The sequence below is a fragment of the Zalophus californianus genome, chromosome 15 (genome assembly GCF_009762305.2).
Source record: "Zalophus californianus isolate mZalCal1 chromosome 15, mZalCal1.pri.v2, whole genome shotgun sequence".
In the NCBI taxonomy this organism is placed as follows: Eukaryota; Metazoa; Chordata; class Mammalia; order Carnivora; family Otariidae; genus Zalophus; species Zalophus californianus.
In genome coordinates, this window is record NC_045609.1 from 17838361 (window position 1) to 17863133 (window position 24773).

At 49.2% G+C, this 24773-nt stretch overlaps 1 protein-coding gene across 10 annotated transcripts in view; it reads right to left on the bottom strand.

Moving 5' to 3' along the window:
• GALNT2 (polypeptide N-acetylgalactosaminyltransferase 2) overlaps window positions 1-24773 on the bottom strand; it is a 181244-nt gene that overhangs the window by 91698 nt on the left and 64773 nt on the right. For 8 of the 10 annotated variants that reach the window (XR_003520306.1, XR_003520305.1, XR_003520304.1 and 5 more), the window contains exon 1: window positions 18511-18684. The exons of the other annotated variants lie outside the window; for them this stretch is intronic. Coding sequence is in view for 4 of the 8 variants with exons in the window: in XM_027595938.2 (XP_027451739.1) it covers window positions 18511-18669 (159 nt within the window). In the remaining 4 variants the exon portion in view is untranslated. Of the gene's footprint in view, window positions 1-18510; window positions 18685-24773 lie in introns of those variants that run through there. 10 annotated transcript variants of the gene reach the window in all.

Consider the following 24773-nt stretch of genomic DNA (forward strand, 5'->3'; position numbering starts at 1 on the left):
TCGACTTTCCCATTTTGACAACACTGCAGGAAAGACCCGGAGAGCCCATATGGCACGAGACAGTCTCGCCTCTGTTAAACAGTGTTTGAGCCACATAATGTAAACTCAATTTCCTGTCCTTCTCCTTACTAAGTGACCTGAGCTCTCAGCTGCTATTATTCGTATTTGAATTGGGTGAGTTTCCATGGAGTCTTTAGAAGCTCTAGATATGCCCTTCACCCACATTGTTCTTACAAATGTGTACAACAGAAGCAGTCTATTACCTGGAGCACAAATGGCATTAAATCAGGCCGGGACAGAGATCAGATGGAAATAAATGACTAAGTGATATCTATTTATCTACCGTAATTAGAGAGTACAATAGCCAAAATTCATCCTGTTTCCAAGAAGATAAAAGAGCAACGAGTTTTAATAAAACGGCATTCTTTTCAGAAACAGTAAATCCAGTAGGTTGGCTTATTGAGTAGTTATGAAAATTAATTAAGTGTAAATATAGCTTCAGTGATTAAAAGAATATTCCCCATCATATTCCCAATATGATCTGTCTCTGTTTCAAAACAAGAAGAAATAAATAACAAGTGGGCTTGGCTTTTGCCAGAGCCAGGTGTCAGTGTGTCCCGCCAGGTGTCGGGGCAAAAAGGCCAGTGTGGGGGCAGCAGAGAAGGTCAGCTGGTTTTGCGAGCAGCCTTTTGTGTATGAATAGATTGTCATCAGCTTGTTCGGGGCACTGTTTCGTCACTGTTTCTTGTCCCCGATGAGAAAAGCGACCCAGAAGGGCTACGTGACTTATCGTGTTATCAACCACTGCAAAACAAGTACCCTCAAAACTGAGAAGCTTGAAACAAGAAACATTTATTATCTCACACCGCTTCTGAGAGTCAGGAATCTGGGTGGCTCTGGCTCATGGTCCCCCATGAGGCTGCAGTGAAGATGTCAGCCTGGGCTGCCACCATCTTGGGTCTGACTGGGCCGAGGAGCTGCTCCCAAGATTGTTCACTCACATGGCTGCTGGCCAGTGGCCGCCGTGCCTCACCACGGACTCAGGCAGAGGGCTGCTTGAGCGCCCTCACAACATGGCAGCCGGTCTCCCCCAGAGTAAGAGATCTGAGAAGAGAGGAAGGCTGGGGGAGACAGAGGGAGAGAAGCAGACACCAGGACTCCTTTTATAGCTTAGTCTTGGAGACCAGACGCTGTCACACCAGCACGTTCTGCTGACTAGGAGCACATCACTATGTCCAGCCCACAGTCAAGGGGAGGGGAATTAGATCCCACACTTTGAGAGAAAGACCGCCAAAGAATTGGTGAGCACATTCTAAAATCACTTCGTGTGTCAATGCCTAAGACTGAGAGTGGCAGAGATGAGGACAGAATATTCCACAGGGAGACAGAACACTGCTGTGACCCAGACAGTTACCCCCACACTGGGGTATGGGAGCCATGAGGTGATGGGCGTCCCAAGAGATGAGTCACAAAAGGGTCAAGTCTGCCCAGTAAAAAATGTTTTACTTCATCTCACGCTGACCTCTTGTCCACAGTCCAATATAAAGACTAACACCACTTACAGTAACACGTTTGAATCATGAACCATCATCGAAGCAAACATGCTTACCCACATAAAACTAGATGATAAAGGTCGGGGTATACTGCGGACTCAGCAGAGGCCGTCTTCATAAATTTTAAATGGCTAACATTGTATTTGTTAACAGAGATAAAAATATCACTGTGGAAGGAAAAAAGAAAATAAATAGGTTTTTAATCTGCCGTTACTGAAATATATTTTGTCACTGTTAAATTATTTCAGCCGACTAGACCATATGCTCGGAGGCAGATTAAGTAACCAAAAATACCATCTGAATGACTACTTGATTTTTTTCCTCATCAACTGTCTACTTTCCACTGTTATTTAATGACTGTTCAGTGATCACCACCACCACAACCAATCCGTACAGCAATATTCAAGTTCGGGGGGCGGGGGGGGGGAGGTCAGATAGCCAGATCTTTTAAAAAGATGTGATCATTTATATTTCCACAGCCCACTGACACTGAAAACTAACTAAATTGTTTATTTGAAAGCAATTTTTTTTTAAAAAGCAGACTTAGTTTCCTGCTAAAGACCAAGACCTCCCACACCCCAGCATTCTCATTACGAAGTGATCCACAGAGGAACAGAAGGACTATTTACTGTTTCTAATTCTTCAGGGTGGGTATCCCACCAGATTAGTGCAGAGGAATAATTCCTAGGTCTTCTTATGAGAGGATGAAAACACCTGCTGATGTAAAGTGTCACTACTGAAATTTTACTTTCCAAATAGGGTATGTGATCCATTAACAAATTGGTAAATATAATTTTAACTCACTGGGAAACAGAATGTTCAGGGGAAGCTTCCTTGGCTAGGCTAGGAGTCAGGTCACTCTGAACATGACCAAACTTCAGTTAAAACCAGAAGCCTGTACCCTACAGACGCTGATATCTATGCATTTATAAAAGAGATAGTTTCTAGAACATTGTATATCAATTATACTTAGATAATAATCTCTTTTTAAATCAAAGCAATGAGACATGAAAATAACTGGGGGAAATAAGATTTCTGCTTCTAAATAAGAGTTCCCACTGAAAGCAATAACTTAAGAGGAAGAGTGTTCTCCTCCCTCCTAATCATCATCAGAATAGGAAGGGGACATAATATACCATAGGGACCAGAACCATGCAGGCTCAGTCACTCAACCATTTCTGAACATGCATTTTGTGCACGGGCACCAGTGAGAGCCCCCAACGCCGTATTTCATCGCTTGGGGAGAGCGAGTCAAACAAGCTGGAAGAGTAGGGTGAGAGTCCAATGGCAGCCTCCTGACAGTTTCCAAAACCTTTATTCAGGTAAGTATCAAAAGATAAGAAGGGGGGCGCCTGGGTGGCTCAGTCAGTTAAGCATCTGCCTTCCGCTCAGGTCATGATCTCAAGAGTCCTGGGATCGAGCTCTGTATTGGGCTTCCTGCTCAGTGGGGAGTCTGCTTCTCCCTCTCCCACTCCCCCCTGCTGTGTTCTCTTGTGTGTGCTCGTGTGCGCTCTCTCTCTGCCAAATAAATAAAAATAAAATCTTAAAAAAAAAGATAGGAAGGGTTTTAGCATCAGGATCTGGGTAGAGCTGTAACAGAAGAAAGAAGACAGAAAGGCCAAGTCTCCTGGCTTTCTCCAAGGCCTGGTCCTTGCCGCAGCTTGGGGATGGGGCCCAGCGTGGGCGTTTTCTAGAAGCTCCCCAGGCAGCTCTCTAATGCACAGTTGGGTTGAGAACCACTGGCTTCACTTTCCCATTCATTTCTCCAACTGAGTTCATGAAACTCAAAGCTGCTAAAATAGAAGGGGCACATTTCTACTGTGGGTTCAAGTCACAGGCTGCTTCATACATAATCACTTGCTCACAAATAAAGGTCACTGCTTTGTTTATTGTACAGTGTCGTCTCAAAGAAACGTGGGCTGGTGAGAAATACCGTGGGGCTGCTCGTTATTTGGGAGCTGTAATGATCAACTGTACTGAAGTCATGAGTTAGAATAACATTGCTTTTTATCCTCTGTTATTTAACTTTTCTAACATGCAGAGGGCCAGGTGCATCATCCTGCACACTCACTCCATACAAGGCCATTCAATTGCCTTCATTTAGTCAAAATCTTCCCGTTTAAATCCCCATGGCCATGTACCGATGAAACGTCCATCAGTGACATTTCATGTGCCTGCTCAATCCAGAAACTCTAGAGCCTGAGATGTGACGAGGAAAGTTTCGGGATGTGTCGTGGGAATGAGAAACTGATCCTGGTCTATCTCTATCACCTTGGGCAACTCAGGGCCTCAGGTTTCCATTATGCAACATAGAAATTTAAAAACCCCTCTATCCTATCCCATGAAATGTGACAGGGCTCCAATGGGCTGTAAGGCATTATACAAGTTAGACACTGAGTCCCATTACTGAGAACATCAAACTTGCCTTCTTCCAATCTGAGGGACCTGCCTCACCCCTCTTTTTCTTATACTACTCAGGCTACTGGACATCAACCTTCCTCCCCATCATTAGCGCATTCACTGACTTGTTAACATGCAGACATGTTACTTCTTTGGTCTTCCTTCCCTAAACCCTAAACCTCAGTCTCATCATGAGGAAAACATTAGATAAACCCCAAATGTGGGATATTTTTACCAAATCCTTGACCAGGACTCCTCAAAACCATCAAGCTCATCAAAAGCAAGGACGGCTGAGGACTGTCACAGCCCAGGAGCCGAGAAAGATCTGACAACCGAATGTAATGTGGGATCTAGCCAAATATTAGAAAAGAGAAAGAACATTAGGGAAAAACTCATGAAATCTGAATAAAGTAGGGACTTCAGTTCATAATAATGTATCAGTATTGGTTCTTTAATTGTAATGCATGTACCATACTAATTTGAAATGGTCATTACACGGGAAACTGGCTACAAGGTATATGAGAATCTCTGCACTGGTATTCCTGGTTTTTCTGCAAATCTGAAACTCTTCTAAAAAAATAGTTAAAAAAATTTTTAAACTAAATGGGTGCATAGATCTTATTTACATAAAAGGAAAATAATTACATTAAACACTCCTGGTCCAACATCTGTCAGCTATGTATTTCTAGGGTATCTGTCAATTTTTTAAGAGCAATTTTAACTCCACTCCCTCTCCCCGCAGGAAGCTAAGGTGTGAATCTCTTGATAAATGCTGATTTTTAGCCAATTTTTGCAATGAGACACAGAGCCCAGGAGCAATCTATTTCACACCACAACTCTCTTTTGCAAGAGCCATCCTAAACCCCCATGCTCACAGTAGATGACCAAAGCAGTAGGTGGCCCAGAGCAGGCAGGAGCCAGCAGGCTACTAACATGCAGCTTTTCCTTATTCCTGCTTCTAAGTAAGAGTTCATGAAGCAAGACGGCTCTCGGGCCCGGTCATAAACATTCCCGAACGCAGGAGAAGCAGGCGTTTTAATACAGAGGCATGGGCTGCCAGAATTAGAGCCCACAAGCTAGCTATTTCAGGAGCCGTTTATGGCCTCATTTTTTATTACTTGATCTGTTTCCACCTCTCTCTTCCTGTAAACAGAGAAACAGCTTCTCCTATTTGGGGGAAGGGGGGGTCTCAGACAAAAGCCCCTTCTTCACTGCTGCTCTACTTCTTGTTCTGGAATTTTCAACATTAGCTGAAGCAGGTTCTCTTACTTTAGAGAAATGCTGAATTGCAGCAACCTTGACAAGAAAATGTCTTTTTTACAAAAAGAAAATGTATTTTAGAAAATTACTGGGGCGCCTGGGTGGCTCAGTCAGTTAAGCGCCTGACTCCTGATTTTGACTCAGGTCATGCATGATCTCAGGGTCGTGGGATCAAGCCCTGCATCAGGGTCTGCACGTGGCGGGGAGTCTGCTTGAGATTCTCTCTCTCCCTCTCCCTGTGCCCCTCCTCCTGCTCGTGCACACACTCTCTAAATAAAATCGTAAAAATTAAAGGAAATTATGACCCCCGTGACTTTTGCAAAGATCAGTTGTATATTAAAGTTAGGAAATAATAATTCCCAGTAGACGAGAAAAAAGCGGGAAGAGAAAGGTTAAGCAGGCCGTCGGCACGGCCAGCAGGGAAAGACAGGTGGCCGAGATTCCCCACCTCGCCTCTACGTTCCACACCCACGCCACCCCACCTTCCCCCACCCCAACGGCCACCAGCATTCCTCCAAGCTTGGCAGCACCCTGACTTGTGTGTCAATACCCTAGTGGAGATGCTTGGCCACTTTGCTTCAGCTCACGGCTGGACTGGGTCTTACAGAACTGCGCCCCAATGCTCCGCTGTCATCAGTTGGTGCTGCCCACTTGTCCACTTGCTGAGTAAATCCCACCTGCTGGGGGCCCAAGGCCCCTAGGATTGGTTCCTTCCTTGCTCAGCTCTGTAACCACTGGGAGTCAGAACTCTCTAAGGGAAAGATCCTCCATGGACATCAGACCTGTTTTGAAGAGCATCTCCAGGAGAAAAGTAGGAAGATGATGTGGACCCACCTGGGTCTTTTTAGAAAATCAATGCGTGTGGCTAGAAGACCAGAGACACCACGTGTGAGACACAGCTCAGGAGATGCATGTCATGTGCAGTGAAGGAAAACAAACCCATGAGCATCTCAGTGAGACGGTGGGGAGGACTCTTCTGAAGTTTCTAACAATGAGTAACAGCAAATGGGAACGACGCAGCATTTACCTTTATGAATTTAAAATTTACTGTTCTCATTAACATTCTCTTCATCTGGGGTTCGATGCCTCCCGGCCTGCCATATGAACATCACCTAAAAACCCTAGAATGGCTGTCTGAAATCTGGTTTTCTCAACGGGCTCTCATTTTATTAATTCCAAGTTTTTCTTTCACAAAGGATTTGTGCAAACAGAACACCCGCCGTCCATCATCAGCCCATTTTATAGATAAGCAAACACGTGGGGAAAGGCGGTTGAGGTGGGAGCACTCCCGCCTATTAGTGTTTTTTCCATAGCTCCAGGCTCTTTTCTTTGGAGGTTATTTCCCTCAGATCACAGAAGCCACGAGGAGCGTTCACATCCATCCCCTAGTGTGAGGGGCATGCAGCTAGACTCTGTACCCAAAGACAGGGAAAGCCCAACCCAGCTGGGCACCGTATGCTGGCACGTTCCATGGATGCTGGTTGCCCCAGGAGCCTCCCTCCCTCTTGTGTTCTGTCGTGGGACAGGACAGACAGCTCCGGTCAGGGACAAGCTGTGTGATCCCTCCACCCCTGGCACATTTATCTACACGTTCGTTCTCTGCCTCCGACAGCTGGGACATTTTCCACACTATTCCAGTATGTGGTATTACAACATGGGTTGCAAAGGTCCCACTATCTTACTAAAGAGCAAAAGGAGAGGGTGTAAATTAGTTCAGCCTGACTGGGAAGCAACTGGGCACCACACATCAAGAACTAGAAAGACACTTAAGACCTTTAAGCTGAAAAACTGCATTTCTGTGAGCATATCCTAATGAATTAACCCAGAATAAGGAAAAAATCTTATACATGAATGTTACAGCACTGTTTCTAAGAAAAAAAAAGTATTCACCAATAAGAGGTTGGTTAAATTATGTTATAGCCCCTCAAAAGAATATTATGCAACCATTAAAAATTATAAGGATCACACAGCCATATGCAAATGCTTATAATATGTTAAATGAAAAAGCAGGAAACAAAATTTTATGTACACAATGAAACAACTATATAAAACTACGTAGCCATATGGATTAGCTTGGAATGAAACGCACTAAAATAAAAATGGTTGTGTTAGAGTGAAGAATAATGAGTTTTGTCTCTACTTCTCAAACTTTCTGTCATGTTTTTAAATTACCTTCATGAATAATAAATTTAAACACAGACACGTTTAGGTTGGAACTTCCAACTTATGCACTATTTCACATCATTAAAGGCATCATGGCAGTTGGCTTGCATCTGGCCAGAGGGTACGGATACCGCCCAAAGCGGCTGGGGAAGCCTGTGGGGGCACAGGGGCTGTTCCTAGAAACGGGTGTGAGCCTGGCCTCTGCTTGCAAGGTGTGAGGTCAACACACTATTCTAGAAGCCCGGGAGGTCTCCCCTCCCCCCAGGAATTGGAAGGGCCCCTGCTGTTCTGGGCAGGGTTTGGCACTGCCAGGCCTATGGAGGGGCCTGTCTCCTCTGTGTGCATGTTTCCCTACTGAGTGTAACTTCCAGAAACTGGTCAATGAAAGACCAAATTGATCTTGTGTGCTTATGGCCACTGCTGGCGCTGACCTTTTGAACTAAGAGGCACACTGGGCCCTAACACTCAGTTCATGGGCAAGTTCTTGCGCAGAGAGAAAGCAAAGCGTGCTCTTGCACCAGGTTGCCTGTCCCTGGCTCGACAGCCCGTTCCTCCAACATGAACACGGAGGGGATGGGAATGACAATGGCGGTGATGTCATCTCCACAGAACAGACATTTACAGAAAGTTCCTAAGTGCCAGGAGGAGTAGGGTAGCTGGATGTATGCTCTTTCTATCATTCTTCTTAGCATTCTGGAGATGCAGTGTTAATGCCTCCGTTCAAAGACGAGAACATTGAGAACCAAAAAGAGAATTGAAGGCCTGTGGCAAACAGGAAGCGCATCCAGGGTCATACCCAGGTCTCCCCGGCCCAGGGTCCCTGCTCCATCCACAACACCCAGCCAGGTCTGGGACGGACTGGCTGACTCCGTGCCCACCCGGGTAGTTAGAATGACTAAATCCAGCTCATCTAAGTGAAGTGTCCGGCTCCCAGTTTGTAAGACAGTAACTGGGGAATCCTTCCTCTTATCTTCTCTTATTCAATTTCAGAAAATTACAATCTTACATTAGTATTTCATTTCAAAGGCTGCTTTTCCTATTCACATGCTTTATCTCATTTAATCATAATGGGAAAGTTGGGGAGAAGGTGATCCGCTACAGGGGACTCAGGCTTTGCAGGCAAATTCAGATTCCTGCTCTGGAGCCCACAGCAATAGGAATCGTGTTTTCCACCCATGGTGATGTTGCAAAATTAAATGAGATAACATGCATGATGACGATGATGCTGGCAGGGTCTGACACATAGTAGGTTCTCAATAAAAAGTGAGGCACAAGAAATCACCTGAGTTACCCAAGACCCCATAGTTACTGATAACCAGTCACGAGCCTTCTTTCCACTGCAGACCCACAGAGTCTGTGGGATTCAGGAATGGCCACCAAGCTGTGCCGACTCCACAGAATTCATTCCAAGTGGTGCTTGTATATCACCTCTACTGCACACTGAGATCTTTTTTTTTTTAAGATTTTATTTATTTATTCATGAGAGACACAGAGAGAGAGAAGCAGAGGGAGAAGCAGGCTCCCAAGGAGCTGGGAGCCCGATGCAGGACTCGACCCCAGGACCCTGGGATCATGACCTGAGCCGAAGGCAGACACTTAACCATCTGAGCCACCCAGGTGCCCTAGTTTTTTGTTTTTTTTTTTAACGCTGCATTCCAAAGAGCCTGCTGATCTGCTAATTCACTCTCCTTAGGCCAAAGATTCATGTACCCATTGTCTTTGAAACAAGAAAGAACTAGATGCAAATCCAGTTTCTAGAATTTTATAAATTACCGAGCTCTTTAATTCCTGGTGGCATTATCCAGAATGCTAGCCTCCGGGAGGACTAGAGCAAATGTACCTAAACACAACAGATGCTCATATACAGAAGCCTCATCATAACACCTTGAGGATGTGGTGGACCAGATGTAATAAGTGCCGGAAGGAAGGCACCAGAAAGTTGGCTGGCTTACGTGGTTGGGATAAGCGGCAAAGTTCATCTGAGTCAAATCAAGCAGGACATGCAAACTCACTTTCATTCCTGTGTACACAAGCTTAGGACTAGAACCCTGAGGCTTACCAGCAAAACCAATGAACTGGGAGTGCCAGGAATTTTTAACTTTTTAAGTAATTTTGCAAGTGGGTCTTACCAAATGTTTCTACCCTATCTTCTTCCAAAAGGGATTGGGTAGTTTAAAACAAAAGACCCAAGGAGCAACACTAAGGAGATGGGACACGGAGCCCGAGGAAATGGGGAAGCAAGATGCTGTGGCTGACTTGAATTTCAACTCTGAGCTTCCCAAGGACAGAAGTAAAAGGAGTAACAGGAACGAGAACTAGGGTGTAATGAGCATCAGTCACAAGCAGGAAAAAATAGATGCAAGTAACCGGTCAAAGGCAAAACGCTCCAGGATCGAGTCAGCGTCTCCGTTCAGATCCGATGGCTACCCTTCAACGAACTGCATTTTCAGCTCCCAAGTGAGGTCATAAGTACCTTAAGAGAGACCGAATTTCTGGTGCAAAATCCTAAATTTGTCATGAGTCACGGATCTGGGAAATGGACTGTGGCGGATTATACCCGGCCATGTGTCTTAGCTCCTCCTCCCGCGGGAAGGGGAGGTAAAGGGCCTGCCCCTCGTGGTCGCTGGGCGTGGCCCTGTGACGGCTCTGGCCAATCGGACGCCCGCAACCACGAGGCAAGGGGTGGAGCTTGGAAGTGCCTGTGCACTGTCCGTGTCCTCTCGGGACACAGCCTCTGGGGCCACCACGCTGTAAGGAAGCTGACTGAGGTTCCTGGCACTTAAACCTGGCCATTTGGAAGCTGAGACAGCCCAGGCCACAGCCAGCAGTCCTGCGGGACATGTGAGTGAAGCCCGTCCTGGACCAGCCTGCCAACTAAGCTATCACTTGACTGCAGAGACACACGTGAGCCCCGGACACGGAGACACCGGCACAGGCATTGTCCCACAGGGTCGTCGGGAGTCATAAATCATTCCTGTTTAGGCCACTGCGCCTCAGGGTGACTTGCCAGGCAGCAACGCATAACAGACAAGGATGTGGAATGAAATAATACAGGAAATCCTCAATGACAGCTGACAGAAAACAGGAAGCGATTTTCCACGGCTGTTGCCCATAAAAACCGTGGGAGCATGACATGGAAGGGCAGTTCAGTCATAGGATTCTACATGGAGTAAAACCAGTACCATCCACATAGTCTGAGCCAATGGCCCCCATTTTAAATATTATTCATGCCCTTGAGTCAATATAAAAAAGGATCCGGGAGAGCCGGTGCATCAGCAGGGCTGAAAGAGTTTCTGAGCTTCTGAAGCCATCTCTGATAGAGCCAATTTGCTCATGTAACAAGTTTGTTTTTGAATGCTTACTATATGCCAGGTCCTCTGCTAGGTAGTAGAGATGGAGCGATAACTGCATGGTCAGGCCCCGTCCTCAGGAATATCACCTGGTATTCTTGCTGAGTACAAGGTGTGCACTGTGATCTTGGGCACACCTACACCCTCCCTAAGGCTCAGCTCTTGTGGGGACAGCAGTTGATGGTCACCGTATAGGATTTCTTGCTATAATGCCTGATGCATACTACATATTCAGTAACATTACTATTGTTATTAATACTGCTATTAATACTACAATCCTGAAACTAATACAATATCCCTTTGCTATGAAATGGAAGATGGGCTGGAGAAGTCTTTGGTGGGAGGAAGTGAGGAGGTACTTTTAGAATTTTTTTTTAAAGATTTTTATTTATTTATTTGACAAAGAGAGAGAGAGAGTACAAGCCGGGGGACCTGCAGGCAGAGGGAGAAGAAGCAGGTTCCCCACTGAGCAGTGAGCCCAATGAGGGCCTCGATCCCAGGACCCTGAGATAATGACCCGAGCCAAAGGCAGACGCTTTACCGACTGAGCCATCCAGGTGCCTGAGGAGGGACTTATAGATGACAGTGGTCATCCTGGAGAAAAGAGATGAAGGTCTGACCAGGGAGCAGAGGCTTAGGACACTGGCCCAGAAGCCAGGGAAGAAGCACCTGCGTGGGTGCCTTCTAGAAAGAGAACACACCCCAAGGGTTGTGACTTTAGCCTCCCCACCCACCCCTCCAAAACCCTCGGTAGTCATTCTGGGTCGAAAGGCAGGAATGGAAGGCATGTTGGCCAACTCCCCCAGAGCTGGGAACAAACAGGCAAACAGGGCTTGGCCAAGGGCTTCAGAAAGCTGGCACTCCCCCAGGATTCCGGTTCCCTAAAGGCATCTTGGTCTACCAGGACCCTGGTGAAAAAGGGATGAAGGGAAGGGGAGGAGCACTGTGGTCAGAGCCAGTGTGCCTGCAGGTGGTGGGAAGACTCTGCGTTTCCCTCCTGGAACTGACCAGTATTCACCTCGCCCTGCTCCACGTGAGACATCCGACTTACATCTTTGCCGTGTTCAGTGGTGCAGCCCGCCCAGTCAGCACCAAGATGGCCCTGGGCGTTCTGGCACCCTGAGGCCCCAGCACACCCCACGGTTCCCTGTGGACTCAGTGTGTGGTCCTCAGGCTGGCCATGGCAGTGTGGAGCCCTAGGACCACGCACAGAGCAAAGTGACCATCCCTTTCCCACTGAGGAAAGTCTGACCCATGTGGTCCCAAATTGGACTACAGTTTTAAATGTTTTCTTCAGACCCGGCTGAAATGCAATGCAGGGATGCAAATAAAGAAACAAAATAATTAGGCGAACTTCTCTTGCTGACCCTGCAGGCTCACACTGAATACCTCCTTCCTTGAGACCCTCCTAATAAACTCAAGGGAGTGCTCAACATTTTGAGAGAAAGCGGTGGGACGACTTGGCATCCGCCACGTGTAAATACAAGTCATGCGCATTAGACATTTTTGTGGAGGCAGAAGCAACCAGTAAGAATACAGAAGACAGTTCCCTGTGTAAATAAAACATCACACGGATAGCAGCCAAAAGTGCGGTGGGGGCTGGTGCTCTTCCCGGGCTGGGTAAGCTCGCATGTTTACAGACTACGGATGGGTGAAAGAGCACACTTCTGATAAAGCTCTATTTCAACCCCGGCTTTTTGTCTCATCGAAAGGCAGTGTCAGCGTCCTCGGCAGACACATGGGGTCTGTCCCTTCACCCACTTCAGGCATGTGATGCAAGAATAAACACACTGCTGCCCAGGCGCTGGGCATCCGAGCAGCAGGGGCTGGGGCTGCGTGGAAACCCCGCCTCCGAGGCTGGCTCTCTTTGTGCCTGCTTGTTCACGGCTCTGCGTAGACATGAGCAAAGCCATCAGACAGCATTCTTCCGACCAACTTGGAGGCCGACGATGCAAAATCTTTTACCTGTGCTCGGATGGCAAGACGCAAGAGCTCCCGAGGGAGAGTCAACCTGACTTGATTTCCCTGGAGGGAGAGATGGTGGGAAGCCTTACCATAGGCCAGGCCAGCTATCTCATGGGGTGGTTCGAGCTCTGCCCGCTGCTGGCCGCTTCTGCTCTCCTCTGAACAGGGGGATCTCTGGCTGAAAATATTCTGCAGCGCGCCCACTGGCCCAGTATGCGAAGTCTGACAGTGTCACTAGAGGCCTTAGCTTGCACTCCTATATTGGGCACTTTTCCAAAACAAAAGTTGTTGGCTTCCTACCTTAGTGACCCCATCTCTAAAACAGGCAGCATATGTTAGTGATGGCCTCAAGCCCCTCTCGACAATCCCTCGACAGATCCACTGTGTGCTGGCTTCACCACATGCTGGCGAAATACGGTGACCCCTGGCCAGGCCCTTTTCTGTCCCCGGAGCAACCCAAAATGCCACCATCACCCTGCCACCCACTGCCTGGGTAGTCCTGAAGGCTCACCATTTTACATCCCCTCAGGTACACTTTCAATCCCCTGCAGCCAGCCTCTACTCCACCCACCCAGCTTATTTCTTACTGACCCCTTCCCTCCTCCCGCTGCCCAATTCCAGACCTGTTCCAGCAGGTTCTCTCTGTTCCTTGACTTGGCTCATGATTTGTTTTCAATGAAGGTGCCATTTACATCCAGTGAAATTCACTCTAGTGTGCAGTTCTGTGAGTTTGGACCATTGTGCACAATCGTGAACCACCACCACACACAAGATATAGAGCAGTTGCATCAACCACAAAATTCCCCTGTGTACCTTAACTCGGCCCCCTGGCATCCCCTGGTCAGCCTTCTGTTGGCTTTGCCTTTCTAGAACATCACGTGAGTGATATCCTACAGCAAGTGACCTTCTGGGTTCTATCACGCCCTTTCTTACGGCTGTACCACAGCTCGCCCATCCATCCTCCAGCTGAGGAGCAGCTAAGTCATTTCCAGTGTGGGCCAAGTATGAATGAAGTCATCATGAATTCTGTGAGCGTATAAATGTCCACTTCCCTTGGAAAAATATCTAAGTGAGATGGTTGGTGGCATGGAGCATGTGTTGATCTTTGTAAGAAACTGCCAACCCGTTTTCCAAACTGGTTGCACCATTTTGCCTTCCCACCAACAACCAGAGAATTCTGGTTGCTCTGTATCCTTGCCGGTACTTGTTATTATCCTTTGGGTTTTTTAGGCAATCACTCTACAGAGGTGACAGTAACAGGATGCAGCTTTCCTATTTGCTGTCACTATGTTTACTACATGCCAGGCCCCACGCTCTGTGGCTCACATCCATCTCAATCAATGCTCATTCCAACTCTGCACAGTAAGTTCTTGTATTTTCTCTGCTTTTAAATGCAGAAATTGAGGTGGCACTTGATCCAGGGTCACCTGACTACAAAGTTCATGGCCTTAAATAAAATCTCTTCTAGGATGACCTTATTATTGCCTTCACGGATTCTCTGCCAGCTTTTGGGTTCTGGCCCAAATTTTACCTCCTGTGTGACAGTTTCTCCAAATCGTAATGCAACACAGCCCAGTCTGACCTTGCCTTCTATTGTACTTGACCAATTCCCTAATTACTGCATTTATCTCCAATGAGAGAACCAAAGCATTCTTTAAATAACTCTTGTTTCTTGTCTCCCAAACAGGATGTTCAGTTTCTTGCGGCCAGAGCACTTGCCTTCCCAACACTACTTTTCATCCTCTATGTTTCAGGCACTGATTGAAATGAATCCGAATGCATGGACAGTGTCTGCACGTGTAAGCCACTGGGGAATCCGCCCTTTCAGAGCACCACTTTGTCCTCTGCTCAGAGCCCGAGAGCAAACTCTGTGGGCACTGATGTTTCCCTTCTTAGAACCCTCAGGGCCCTCTCTTGATCTGACCCCTGATCTAACCTCTCTTGGTCAGCGCTCTGTCCTCCGGGAGACCGGGCGATTCTCGACCTTTTGTGACTTCCTCTGCGCTCTTCACTTGGGAATCGAGCTTTGGGTTAATAATCACCCTTGCTCTCAGAAATGGTCTTCAGATTACAAAAGCGTCAGACCCACAAGGCCTGGCTCTGCCCGTGGGACTGTGCTGGGAGAGCCCCACCCTGTGGCCACCAGCCCCAGGGACGAGGCCCTGTGCGGCCATACACCCCACACTTGTACCCCCATCATAACATCTGGGGTGGTGAACTTAGCGACCTATCCCCACACATTCCAATTTCTGATAAGCCAGAATTTCATCTTCTTAAACCTCTGAATTAATGGCCCTTCTGAAAAAGCCCCTGGTTGCATTGTATGCCCATTACTGGTTCAGGGACAGACAGCCCAGCTAACGCACGGACTGGGAGTGAGAGGTGGGCTGTGAGGAGGCAGGCAGAGTGGGGCCGCTCTCCCTCAGGTCAGAGGCAGCAGGCCCAACCGCAGTGACCCGACAGAGATTCTGGACAGAGAGCAAGGCAGCAGGAGACGGAGAGGGCCAGAACTCAGCATGCATGGCTTCAAGAATCCTCGGGCAGAAATCAGAGGACACTCACCCCACCCAGATGTGGGGGGAAAGTGACGCTCTTCGACAGGAGGGAACCCACGAATCCGGGAAACTGCTTGGAAGCCAGCCATAGGCACCACAACGAAACTCAAGTACTTAAAAAGTAAAACTAAGTGGAGAGCCAGCCCCACCTGGGAAGGGCCCTGACGTTTGGAAAACAAAGCCCCAAACCTAGACCCCACCCAGCCCAGTCTGAGTCCAAATTTCCCCATTTTATAAGGACACCATTCATGTACAGACCTTGCCTCAAAATAAGGTCACATTCTGAGGTACTGGGGGTTAGGATTCATCGTATCTTTTTTGAGGGGACACCTACAAGACCACCTCTCCCCGAGATTTCACAGCGGGGGCAGAGCATACAAATAGAAAGGCCCAGACACCTCTCACTCAGCTGCTTGTTTTCCCACTGACCTGCAGCTGTTTGTTCACATTCTACTGGACTCAAGACAGTTTCTCACAAAGGTGGAAAGCACAGGCTCTCACTAGGGGAGAGCTGGAGTGGAGGTCGGTGAGCTGAAGGCCTCTGGTCTTGCTCTACAGAGAGTTCATCCCCTGTGGAGAAAAACTCACCCACCGTGTGACTAAGGGCCCACATCTTGATTCCAAGCACAGGTAGCTTGATTTCTAATGGGACTGAACAGTGAAATATTTAAAACGCACAAAATATACATTCCCATTGCCCAACGGGGATCAGTTCTTGGCGTAACAGCTCAACAGACACTGATTATGCAAGCTCTTTTCAAAAAGCGTCGAGCCTCCAAGAAGCTAATCTGACAGAGACTTATTATGCTCTCCAAATAATGGGTGAAAAAAGAAATCATTTCTGAGTCTTTATGAGATAGACACCCAGGCAGACAGGCCCACACAATAAATCCGCACAGAAGCTGGGAAGAGGCCTGGACACCAGTAGCTTTTATGAACGTATCAATTCCACCAGACTCCAGTGAAGGCAGGAGACGGACTGTTCAGGGCCACCAGCTGGAGGCCCCCCTGGGCCCCACAGCCTCCTGCGGGCTGCTGGTGTGTCAGGCGAGCTGGGGTGGGGAGCAGAATTACAATGGCTGTAATCCATCTCGCGGGAGCAGGGAGCAGGGCCACTGCCAGATGGGCTGAGCTCAGTGCGTCTGACAAAAGGAACTTTTCACAACCGAGACCTTTGGGTTGCAATTATGAAAAGACAGCAGGGGTGGGGGGTCAGGAGGGCACTTTGGGGGACCGGTGATTGGTGAGTTGAGAAGGTGTCCTCAGACAAAACTGGACGTTCTCTGCGAAGTGTCTTCTGAAAGGACACCAAGGTCACTGCAACGCTGGTTTCGATGTAGAAAGTATCATGGGGATGTTTTCTGTTTCCCTAAGACACTAAAATGTGCTTATTGGGACGTTAAGAAAAAAGAAAGGTGGATCTTTAAAATGTTAAGGGGTGAGCCCTCATAAATTGCTGTTTAGGGAGTTTGTCAAATCCGACTACAGAAATACCCTTCTACGTAAGAAAAACAGAACTGACGATCGGTGAGTTATCTACCGTGTGTCCCACGCACGGCACTGAGCGTATCTGTCCTCATTCTCTGTTTTCGTTTTATCTCCTTTAAGTGTACTCCGAGAGACGGAATGCACTGTAGTCAGGTCGCCAAGTATTAAGTTTTACTCACAGTGGTGGACAAGAAAACCGAAGGCCCAGGGAGATGGAGTGATTTTCTGTCCTGAACCAGAGCCAGGCACGGGGTGGTAAAACAGGTAACAGGGTAAGAAGGCGAAGCCTGCGAATGTGAACCAAGGTGGGCAACGCACCATCCGGGCAGTGCACCTGGGAGCCGGGGACGGGTGCTGCAGGGAGATGTGGGGGATGGGCAGACGGGAGGGGACCCTGCCCCCCCCCGAAGACGAGTGACTTAAGAGGAGCAGACCTGGGGGGGGGATGGGTTGGCCTGGTGATGGGTATTAAAGAGGGCACGTTCTGCGTGGAGCACTGGGTGTTATGCACAAACAATGAATCATGGAACACTACATCAAAAACTAATGATATAATGTATGGTGATTAACATAACAATAAAAAATTAAAAAAAAAAAAGAGGAGCAGACCAAGGCTGCACGTGACAATGGCACTCGTCTCGTCACACTTACCCAAAACGTGAGTATGTGTTCTAAACCAGATTCGCAAGCTCCTCCCCTCCCCCCAGCCTCTCCCATTATTCCTGTCCTATGGCCAGCAGCTTTCAAATTTTTTTTTTTTTGCCAAAACCCACAGGAAGAAGTAAGTTCGATGTAGAGACCCAGGACACAATTCATATATTAATATATATACTATAGATTTATATACACGCACACATCCATATATACGTAACAAGTTCTATACAGTAACTACTTTACTATATGGGACGTGCTCCAGTATCTTCTCTTCTATTAATTTTTCTTTTAAATACTGATGCCAACCTCCTAAAGTAGTTTCATGATCGGCTTTATGGGTTGTGACTTAAAATCTGAAAAACCTTGCCCTAGTCTTGGCAAGAGTCCTGTTCAAGATTCCATCCTGGTGTCAGGTACTCTTACAGGCTACAAGTTCAAGCCTGAGTCAAAAGAAGTAAAAGGGACACCCACGGTCTAGACCCTCTGAGGGCCTTCTTTTTGTTCACTTGGAGGTGAGGACACAGCTGAAGTCCAGGGGCTGTGCTGTCCTTCCTCACAGCTGGGCGGCAGGAGCAGGGCCGAGGAGGGAAGGGGGCCCAGCGGAAAGCAATTCTGAGCCGATCAGAGAACTGGAACTCCTCCTCCGAGGCCCATGCCGGGGAGGATGGGTGGTCAGGGTCTCGGTGCCTTATGAAGGAAACACGGGCCCTCCATTACCTCTCTAGCTTCTGAGGGCCCTGAGGGCAGCTTCCCTTTCTGGCTGGGCCATCACCACTGGCCTCCTGGAGGCACCTAGATGGACAAGCCCCACCTTTCTCAACACCCTCGCCTGGATCTACACGTGCAGCACTGTGCCTGGTGGACACAGTCAGAGCTGGAGATACAAGCAGAAGGCTCTACCTCTACTGGAACCCCTCCTCCAGGCTCCGGCCTCCCGGCAGGTGCAGAGGGATGCGAAGAACAGGGAGGGAGAGGAAGGCCACGGTGAGCAACCATCAAGGGCTCTGGGATCACGGCGCTGACAAAGCTACAAAATCCGATCCAGGAGGCCCCACAAAGCTCAGGTAGGAGAATTTAAACCGAAAAGAGGTGAATGACATCACGCAAAAGCACAAAACACACCTGCTCTCCTGCGGCATCCACCCGAGCCCTAAGAGTTGCAAACGGTGGCCCTAACTGGGGATACTGTGAGTTGGTCTGGGACCACGAGGCCAGATTCCTCAGGGAAGGAAAGGCAAAGACGGGTTCCTGGGCGCTCAGAAGAAGACAGCAGGCTTCCATCCCGAAAACTCATCAGAGGCTAGCAGCAGCGCCCCCATTCGGAAGGCCAACCCCCCGATGGGAAGACGGCCGTTCTTGGGCCTCCTGCCATCTTGGAAGGTTGCGGGGAGGCCCGATGTTCCAGCACATCCTCTTCTGGAAGGCCCGGCTCCACAGCAGCTCGACAGGGGTGCCCTGGGCAGAATTATAAGTAGAGCTTCGAGTTTCAAAACGAGACAAAAAAAGAAAAAAAAGAAGAGATCTGAAACCCTTGTACAGGGGGCAAGACATCTCTGTAAGAAAAGTTTTTGCAACAGAAGAGATTAGACTTTCCTTTCAAAATAAAGTAAGATATACACCCCTCCCCAATTCCCAACTTAATCTCCAATGGAGACATTCACTTTTCTGGGGAGGCTGTTGACAAAAACAAAGCAGAAGCAAAAAGGAAGCTTGAAGTTGCTGTTTTAGTCTATCTTCTGAAAGTAGCTTTCAGAAATAGGTTCAAAAGTTAAAAAAAAAAAAGAAAGAAAGAAAGAAAGAAAAAGAAAAAAGGGGATTTTTGTTTGTTTTATCCAAACATTAGTTTCTGGGAGCAAATATGCCACCTTCAGAGATGTATGAAATACTGCCTTTTATTTCAAGCCTGTGAAGTCTCTTCTGGGTGTTCTATCTCAGGCTTCCTTTGGTGAAACAAAGAAGTGAGTCTTCTGTACAGAGAAACAGAAGCACATACAGGGGGCGGGCTGCCCAGACCCCAAATGAACTGATGAGTCCCTGGCTCCACAGCCCAGGAAAGGAGAGCAACCCGGCAGGTCCCTGGCTCACTGGCTCCCCGAGCCCCGGCAGCCATCCCCATCCCAGAGGCCGTCACGCTGTGTGGCTGTCACTCTGTGTGACGGCATAATTAGGGAAGATGTGGGCACGACGGCAAGTGGTGGTGAGGATTAAATCAGGGCGGGATGCCCGCAGAGGTCCTCCTACGTGTCAGGATGGATGCTCTGACGGCCAGCAGAGCGGCCTCGCTGGACTAACTCAGCGATGCGCCCGGTCCCCAGACACGAAATCCTAATGAGGCAGGAGAGCCTGTAAGGCGGTTTCGCGGGTGTTCCATCACACAAGGGAACAGCGCTTGGCTGCAACTTCCCACTCTGGACACGGAATTCTTCAATATATCTGTCTGTGTATATTTCCACGGCTGAGATGTAGAACAACAAAACCCAAACACAGCCCATCACCCGCCTCGTTCAGCCAGCCGGGGTGGCACACGGAGCAGGGCGCGCGCTCATGCTCACGCTCACTCACACACACACACACACACACACACACGCCAGTCAAGTGGTTTTTCCAGTCCTCTAAATATACAAGGACCCTAAAACTTGTGCCGTACTCCACTGCACCCAGGGAGTCCTGCACGTGATGACAGTGGCCCATCCCAGAATCGCGATGTGTTCAGCTCGGAAACCTCCCTCCCCGCAACACCAGACCCAAGAATCACATAATCACAGAGGGCCCCAGCCACAGAGCTGCACACACACGGTGGGCCCCAGCAGCCTGCAATTACGCGGCAACCAGGGCCAGCGCTCCTAAACCCTCAGTGGCCCTGCACGGACTCCCTGCCAGGAGAGACAAAATCGAGGCCACAAGATGACCTCAGGAGCCAGAAGACGCAGCAGAAGCTCCTGCAACCGGACAACCAATACTCGAACCAGGGAAGCCCCTTGAGGGGCTGAAGGCCCCGGAACTGACTTTGAGGGAGTGAGGCACGTGGTTCTGGAGAGACATGCAGGAACAGGGCATCTGGCCATCGCGGCAGCAGGGAGGGGGTCACGGGGGGGGGAGGGGTGCTCTCCCAGCCCAGCAGGCCCTGCGGAGCACCCGACTCCACCATCACGGAGACTGTACTGAAATGGTCCAGATCTCAAGAAGGCCCCTGGAGGGGATCAGGTTCCCCGATGTCAGCCTGGGAGAAAAGTAGCTCATTACTATGTGCTCTCCCTCAGCGAGTGCTGGGCACGTGCAGGACTTTCTCGGGTGATCTGGCTGTCTGGAGGGATGGGGGCAGCCTTCACCTGTGGGGCCACTGCTTCTGCCAGCTGGGTCAGTGCCTCTGTCTTTTAAGACTCAGAGCCTAAAAACAGGGACGGGGGAGGAGGTCTGTGTGCACTGGGCTGGACACAAACAGCGGTGAGCCAAAAGGCTGCTCCCGTATTTATTATTATCAACACCTGTCTGAAGGGTCGGCAGGTGTAAGAGTTTCAGAAGCAAACAGGATGATGCACAGGATGACGCACGGGGTGGCGTCTGCTATGAAGATCCGGGACCTGTGCCCCCCTCCATCCAAGCACTTTGTACAGAGGCCTCCAGTGAACAAACGTCCCTCGGAATACGGCTCAGTGCAAGCTCCCAGGCTGGAAACCACAACACCCGCCAGGTGAAGCAGAGACAGAAGCCTCCCATGCAAGGGAGGAGGTGCCAGGGGCAGGTACATCCCCGCAGGAGGAGGTAGCACTCCCGACAGTGACCCCCAAAGCCTCAGCCCCCGCTGGGGGCCCATCAGCCGGCAAGTGCTCCCCTGGAAGGGAGGAGGGCCACTCCCAAGGTCTCACAGGAGGGGAGGGAGGGAGGGACGAGGGACCACAGGGCCGGGAAAGTGGTGGTGAGGATTGTGTTTCTCTGTCTTCCATCCCAGGGGAGAGGCCCTCACCCACCCCGCAGCACCAGGTCCCCGCCCACCCAGCTCTCCCGCGGTTCCTGCCAGGAGGTGAGTGCAGGCAAAGTGAACACCCGGAAGTAGGCTGCTGTCTGTGAGAGTCTGTACCATAATAAAGGCTTGGTTTTGTTTTAAGATTTATTGATTCATTTGAGAGAGCGAGAGTGAGCGTGAGTGCAGGGGCGGGGTGGAGGCAGAGCAAGAGAATCTCAGACTCCCTGCTGGGTGAGGAGCCTGACAAAGGGCTCGATCCCACGACCTGAGATCATGAGCTGGGCCAACATCAAGTGTCAGAGGCGTAACTGACAGAGCCACCCAGGCGCCCCACCATAATAAATGTTTTTAATAAAATGAAGATCACTACACCTCATGATCAATCTAAGCCAGGAAATGACAGAGGGAGAGGTTTCGGGGGTGTGCATTTTCATTACCATATGTATCGGTCAGGTGTCAACATGCTGAAAGGAACATGAAAGTAATTCCTCCAAACTGAGGATGGTGTCAAATCACAGAACAGCACGGGAGCGTTACCGACGGCCACCTCGCTGGGCTCAGTGACGCCATCACACTCCCTGTCTCCCGCAGCATTGCCGCAGGCCCCCGGTTCTTCGGACTCTGCCTCCCATTTCTCTGGCTCCAGCCCGTCCCTCCCGATTCCCTCAGGGAGAACCTCCTACTGGCCCACCTGCCTCTAGCCTGGCTTCCCACCCCCCCACACACAAAGTGCTGCCAGGGAAACATTCCATCCATAAACAGGGCCCTACACGCTTCTCACAGGCGGATTTCCAAGCACACCCCTGTCCCCCAAAGCATACGAGGTAGCATGAGCTACGGGGCAGCTCCCTGACCTGCCATCATCACACTTCTTAGGCACGGCCCCCTCCCCCTAGCATGGACCACACCTCCGGCTCAGTCCTGGTCACATTTGCGTTGTAATTATTATTTTGGTGTCTTTCCTTCTAAAAATACCAGCTCCCTGACTGTAGGGTTGGCTCCTCACCGATATCCAGTGTGTGCTGCATGCACGGCAGAAGCTGACCCAACAGTAAAGGCAGAGTGGAGTGCCACGGCCACGCACGCCAGCTTTCACATCAGCCTGGCTGGGAAGGGAGAGAGGTAACGGCCTCCAATCAACACTTAGACAGAAAAGGAAGATCTTTCTCAGAGAGAGGACAGATTCCGAAACATGATTTAATTATTAATTAAAAATACTGGAGAAAGAGAGGTGGTCGTGCACACACGTGAACCGGCACGCTCAAGTTCTCAGCCTGTGGCTGGGTGACTCAGGACAACCTACTCCCCCCCCCACACCGGCCCTGCTCCTCTAGGGCTCCCTAACTGGTCACATGAAAGAGGCTGGGCAAAAATAACCCACCTGCCTTTATCACTTTCTCATGCCTGACTCCAAAGAGCAGAAGTACAAGGACTGTCTTTTTAATTCCCAGCTCAGGAGCAAGAAGGAAAAAGTGCTTATTTTTAGCCAAGCCCAAAACCATAAGCATCTACAGATCAATAAGGAGCAAAGGAAAAGAAATTTCACAAGAGATTAGAACCGGAACCAAAGCCCCTGAGTAGCACCAGACACGTGTGCAGTGACTGCCCAAAGCAGCCTGGACAAGGAGTGTACCGTCTTCCCTCTTCCTGGATAATTAATCTCAGGATAATGGAAACGCATGCCCTAAGCTTCTTGAAAACACACACACGTCCCAGAGGAGCTGGGCAAGTGGGAAAGAAAACGAGCAGTGTGAACTCCTGTTTTCTCCGTAATTGTATTTACGGAGACCTTGTTTTCCAATGGGATCTTTCCAAGTCCAGACAGAACCACTGCCACCAAGACGAGAGCCGGTCCTCTGCAAGCGTCCTACCTGGGCCTGGCTTCCACGACAAACCACCTTTCAAGGCCTGGGCCTGACCCAGAGACTCCCAAGCTCTGGGAGACCAGGGCAGGGACTTAAAATGTGGATTTCAGAGCCCAGCGCCTCCCCTCAGGGATTCCGATTCAGAGGGCCTCGGCTGGAATCAGCCCATCCACAAGCAACACTGGGGCACTCTGAGAAACGGTGGTCTGAGGACAATCTTGGTAGTAAGACAGCAGGAGGAGGAGAATGAGTGAAAAAGTCTGCGGCCGTCACAGCAGAACAGACGCCCTGACTCTGGAGGGGGCTGCCGTGGAGCGGCTGGGGCGCTCAGCCCCTTCTCTCCCTGCTCTGGTAGGCTGTCAGCAAAGGGACCCTGACCTCATTCAGAGAACTTTTCCGAAGGCCTGAGGGGAGATATCCGAAGGTTGCCAAAGGTAAACTGAGTCACCATCCTCCCCTCCATGTTTGGAAGCCACGATTTCACAAACGCTCACCATAATCTCTGCCCCGAATCAGCCAGCTCCTCTGAGGGCATCTGACACCTTCTAAATGCAGCCTTCCCCGGCGCCCCCCGCCCAGTCTCTAATTAATCCCTCCGCTCTTCCCACCCCTCGTGAGAACAGGGACACAGGCCAGGGATGCCTCCTTTGAAGCAAGCATCACAAGGAGAAAAACAATGCCTGAGATTTGCCTGAAACTCCAGCAGCAAAAAAAGTGCATATAAGGAAGAGACAAACCAAGCACAGTAAAAGCGCAGTGACTACTGACAGGGGAGTCGGTACAGGGTTCACTGCATCCACTTCTTTGGGTTTTTCAAAATAAAAAAAAATTTTAAGAAAAATTACTAAAAGTCTATATACCTATTAGGATCATAATCATAATTCTCGCAGCAAGGAACAGAGACCACGGCGGAGGCCACTGGACCGGTGGTCATTTGGAAATATACAAGTGACCCCCCAGCATCCTGGTCTGGAGCTACTGTCCCCCTATAATTATTAACTCTCCTTTGCTTTCACTCCCGAAAGCACCCTGGACCCTAAGTTGCAGTCATTCCAGATACAGGGAGTGTAACAGGGCTATCTCTTTGAAACGCAGCCCCAAAGCAGCATAGTAACATTTACTCCCCTGACCTGCTCTAAATCATGATCTAGGTCAAAATACTGACCCAGATCTGCTTTTGCACACCTCCTCGCTACAGGCCCAGGCTGCAAAGCATTCAAGGGTGATGTTTTTGGAAGTTGAGCATGTTTCAGCAGATTTCAGAGGCACGGTTGTGTTTGAAAGGGTGCTATTTTAAAACTGATTAAGATTCAAAGGTTAGCAATTAAAGCCATTAAAAACAAAACTCTTGGTATCTGACAAATGCCCAAATGACAGGAGGAACATTATCTGGGAGAAACAAAATGAGCTATTTATCACTGAACACGGTTGACAGTCAAATGCTGCCTGAAAGAAACGTCAACGAACAGCTGTTGCAGCTGGAAAGTCTGGCCATCTTATGGATGACACCCACGTGGTATCACAGATAAAGACAGGCCCAACACCCTCTGAATTAT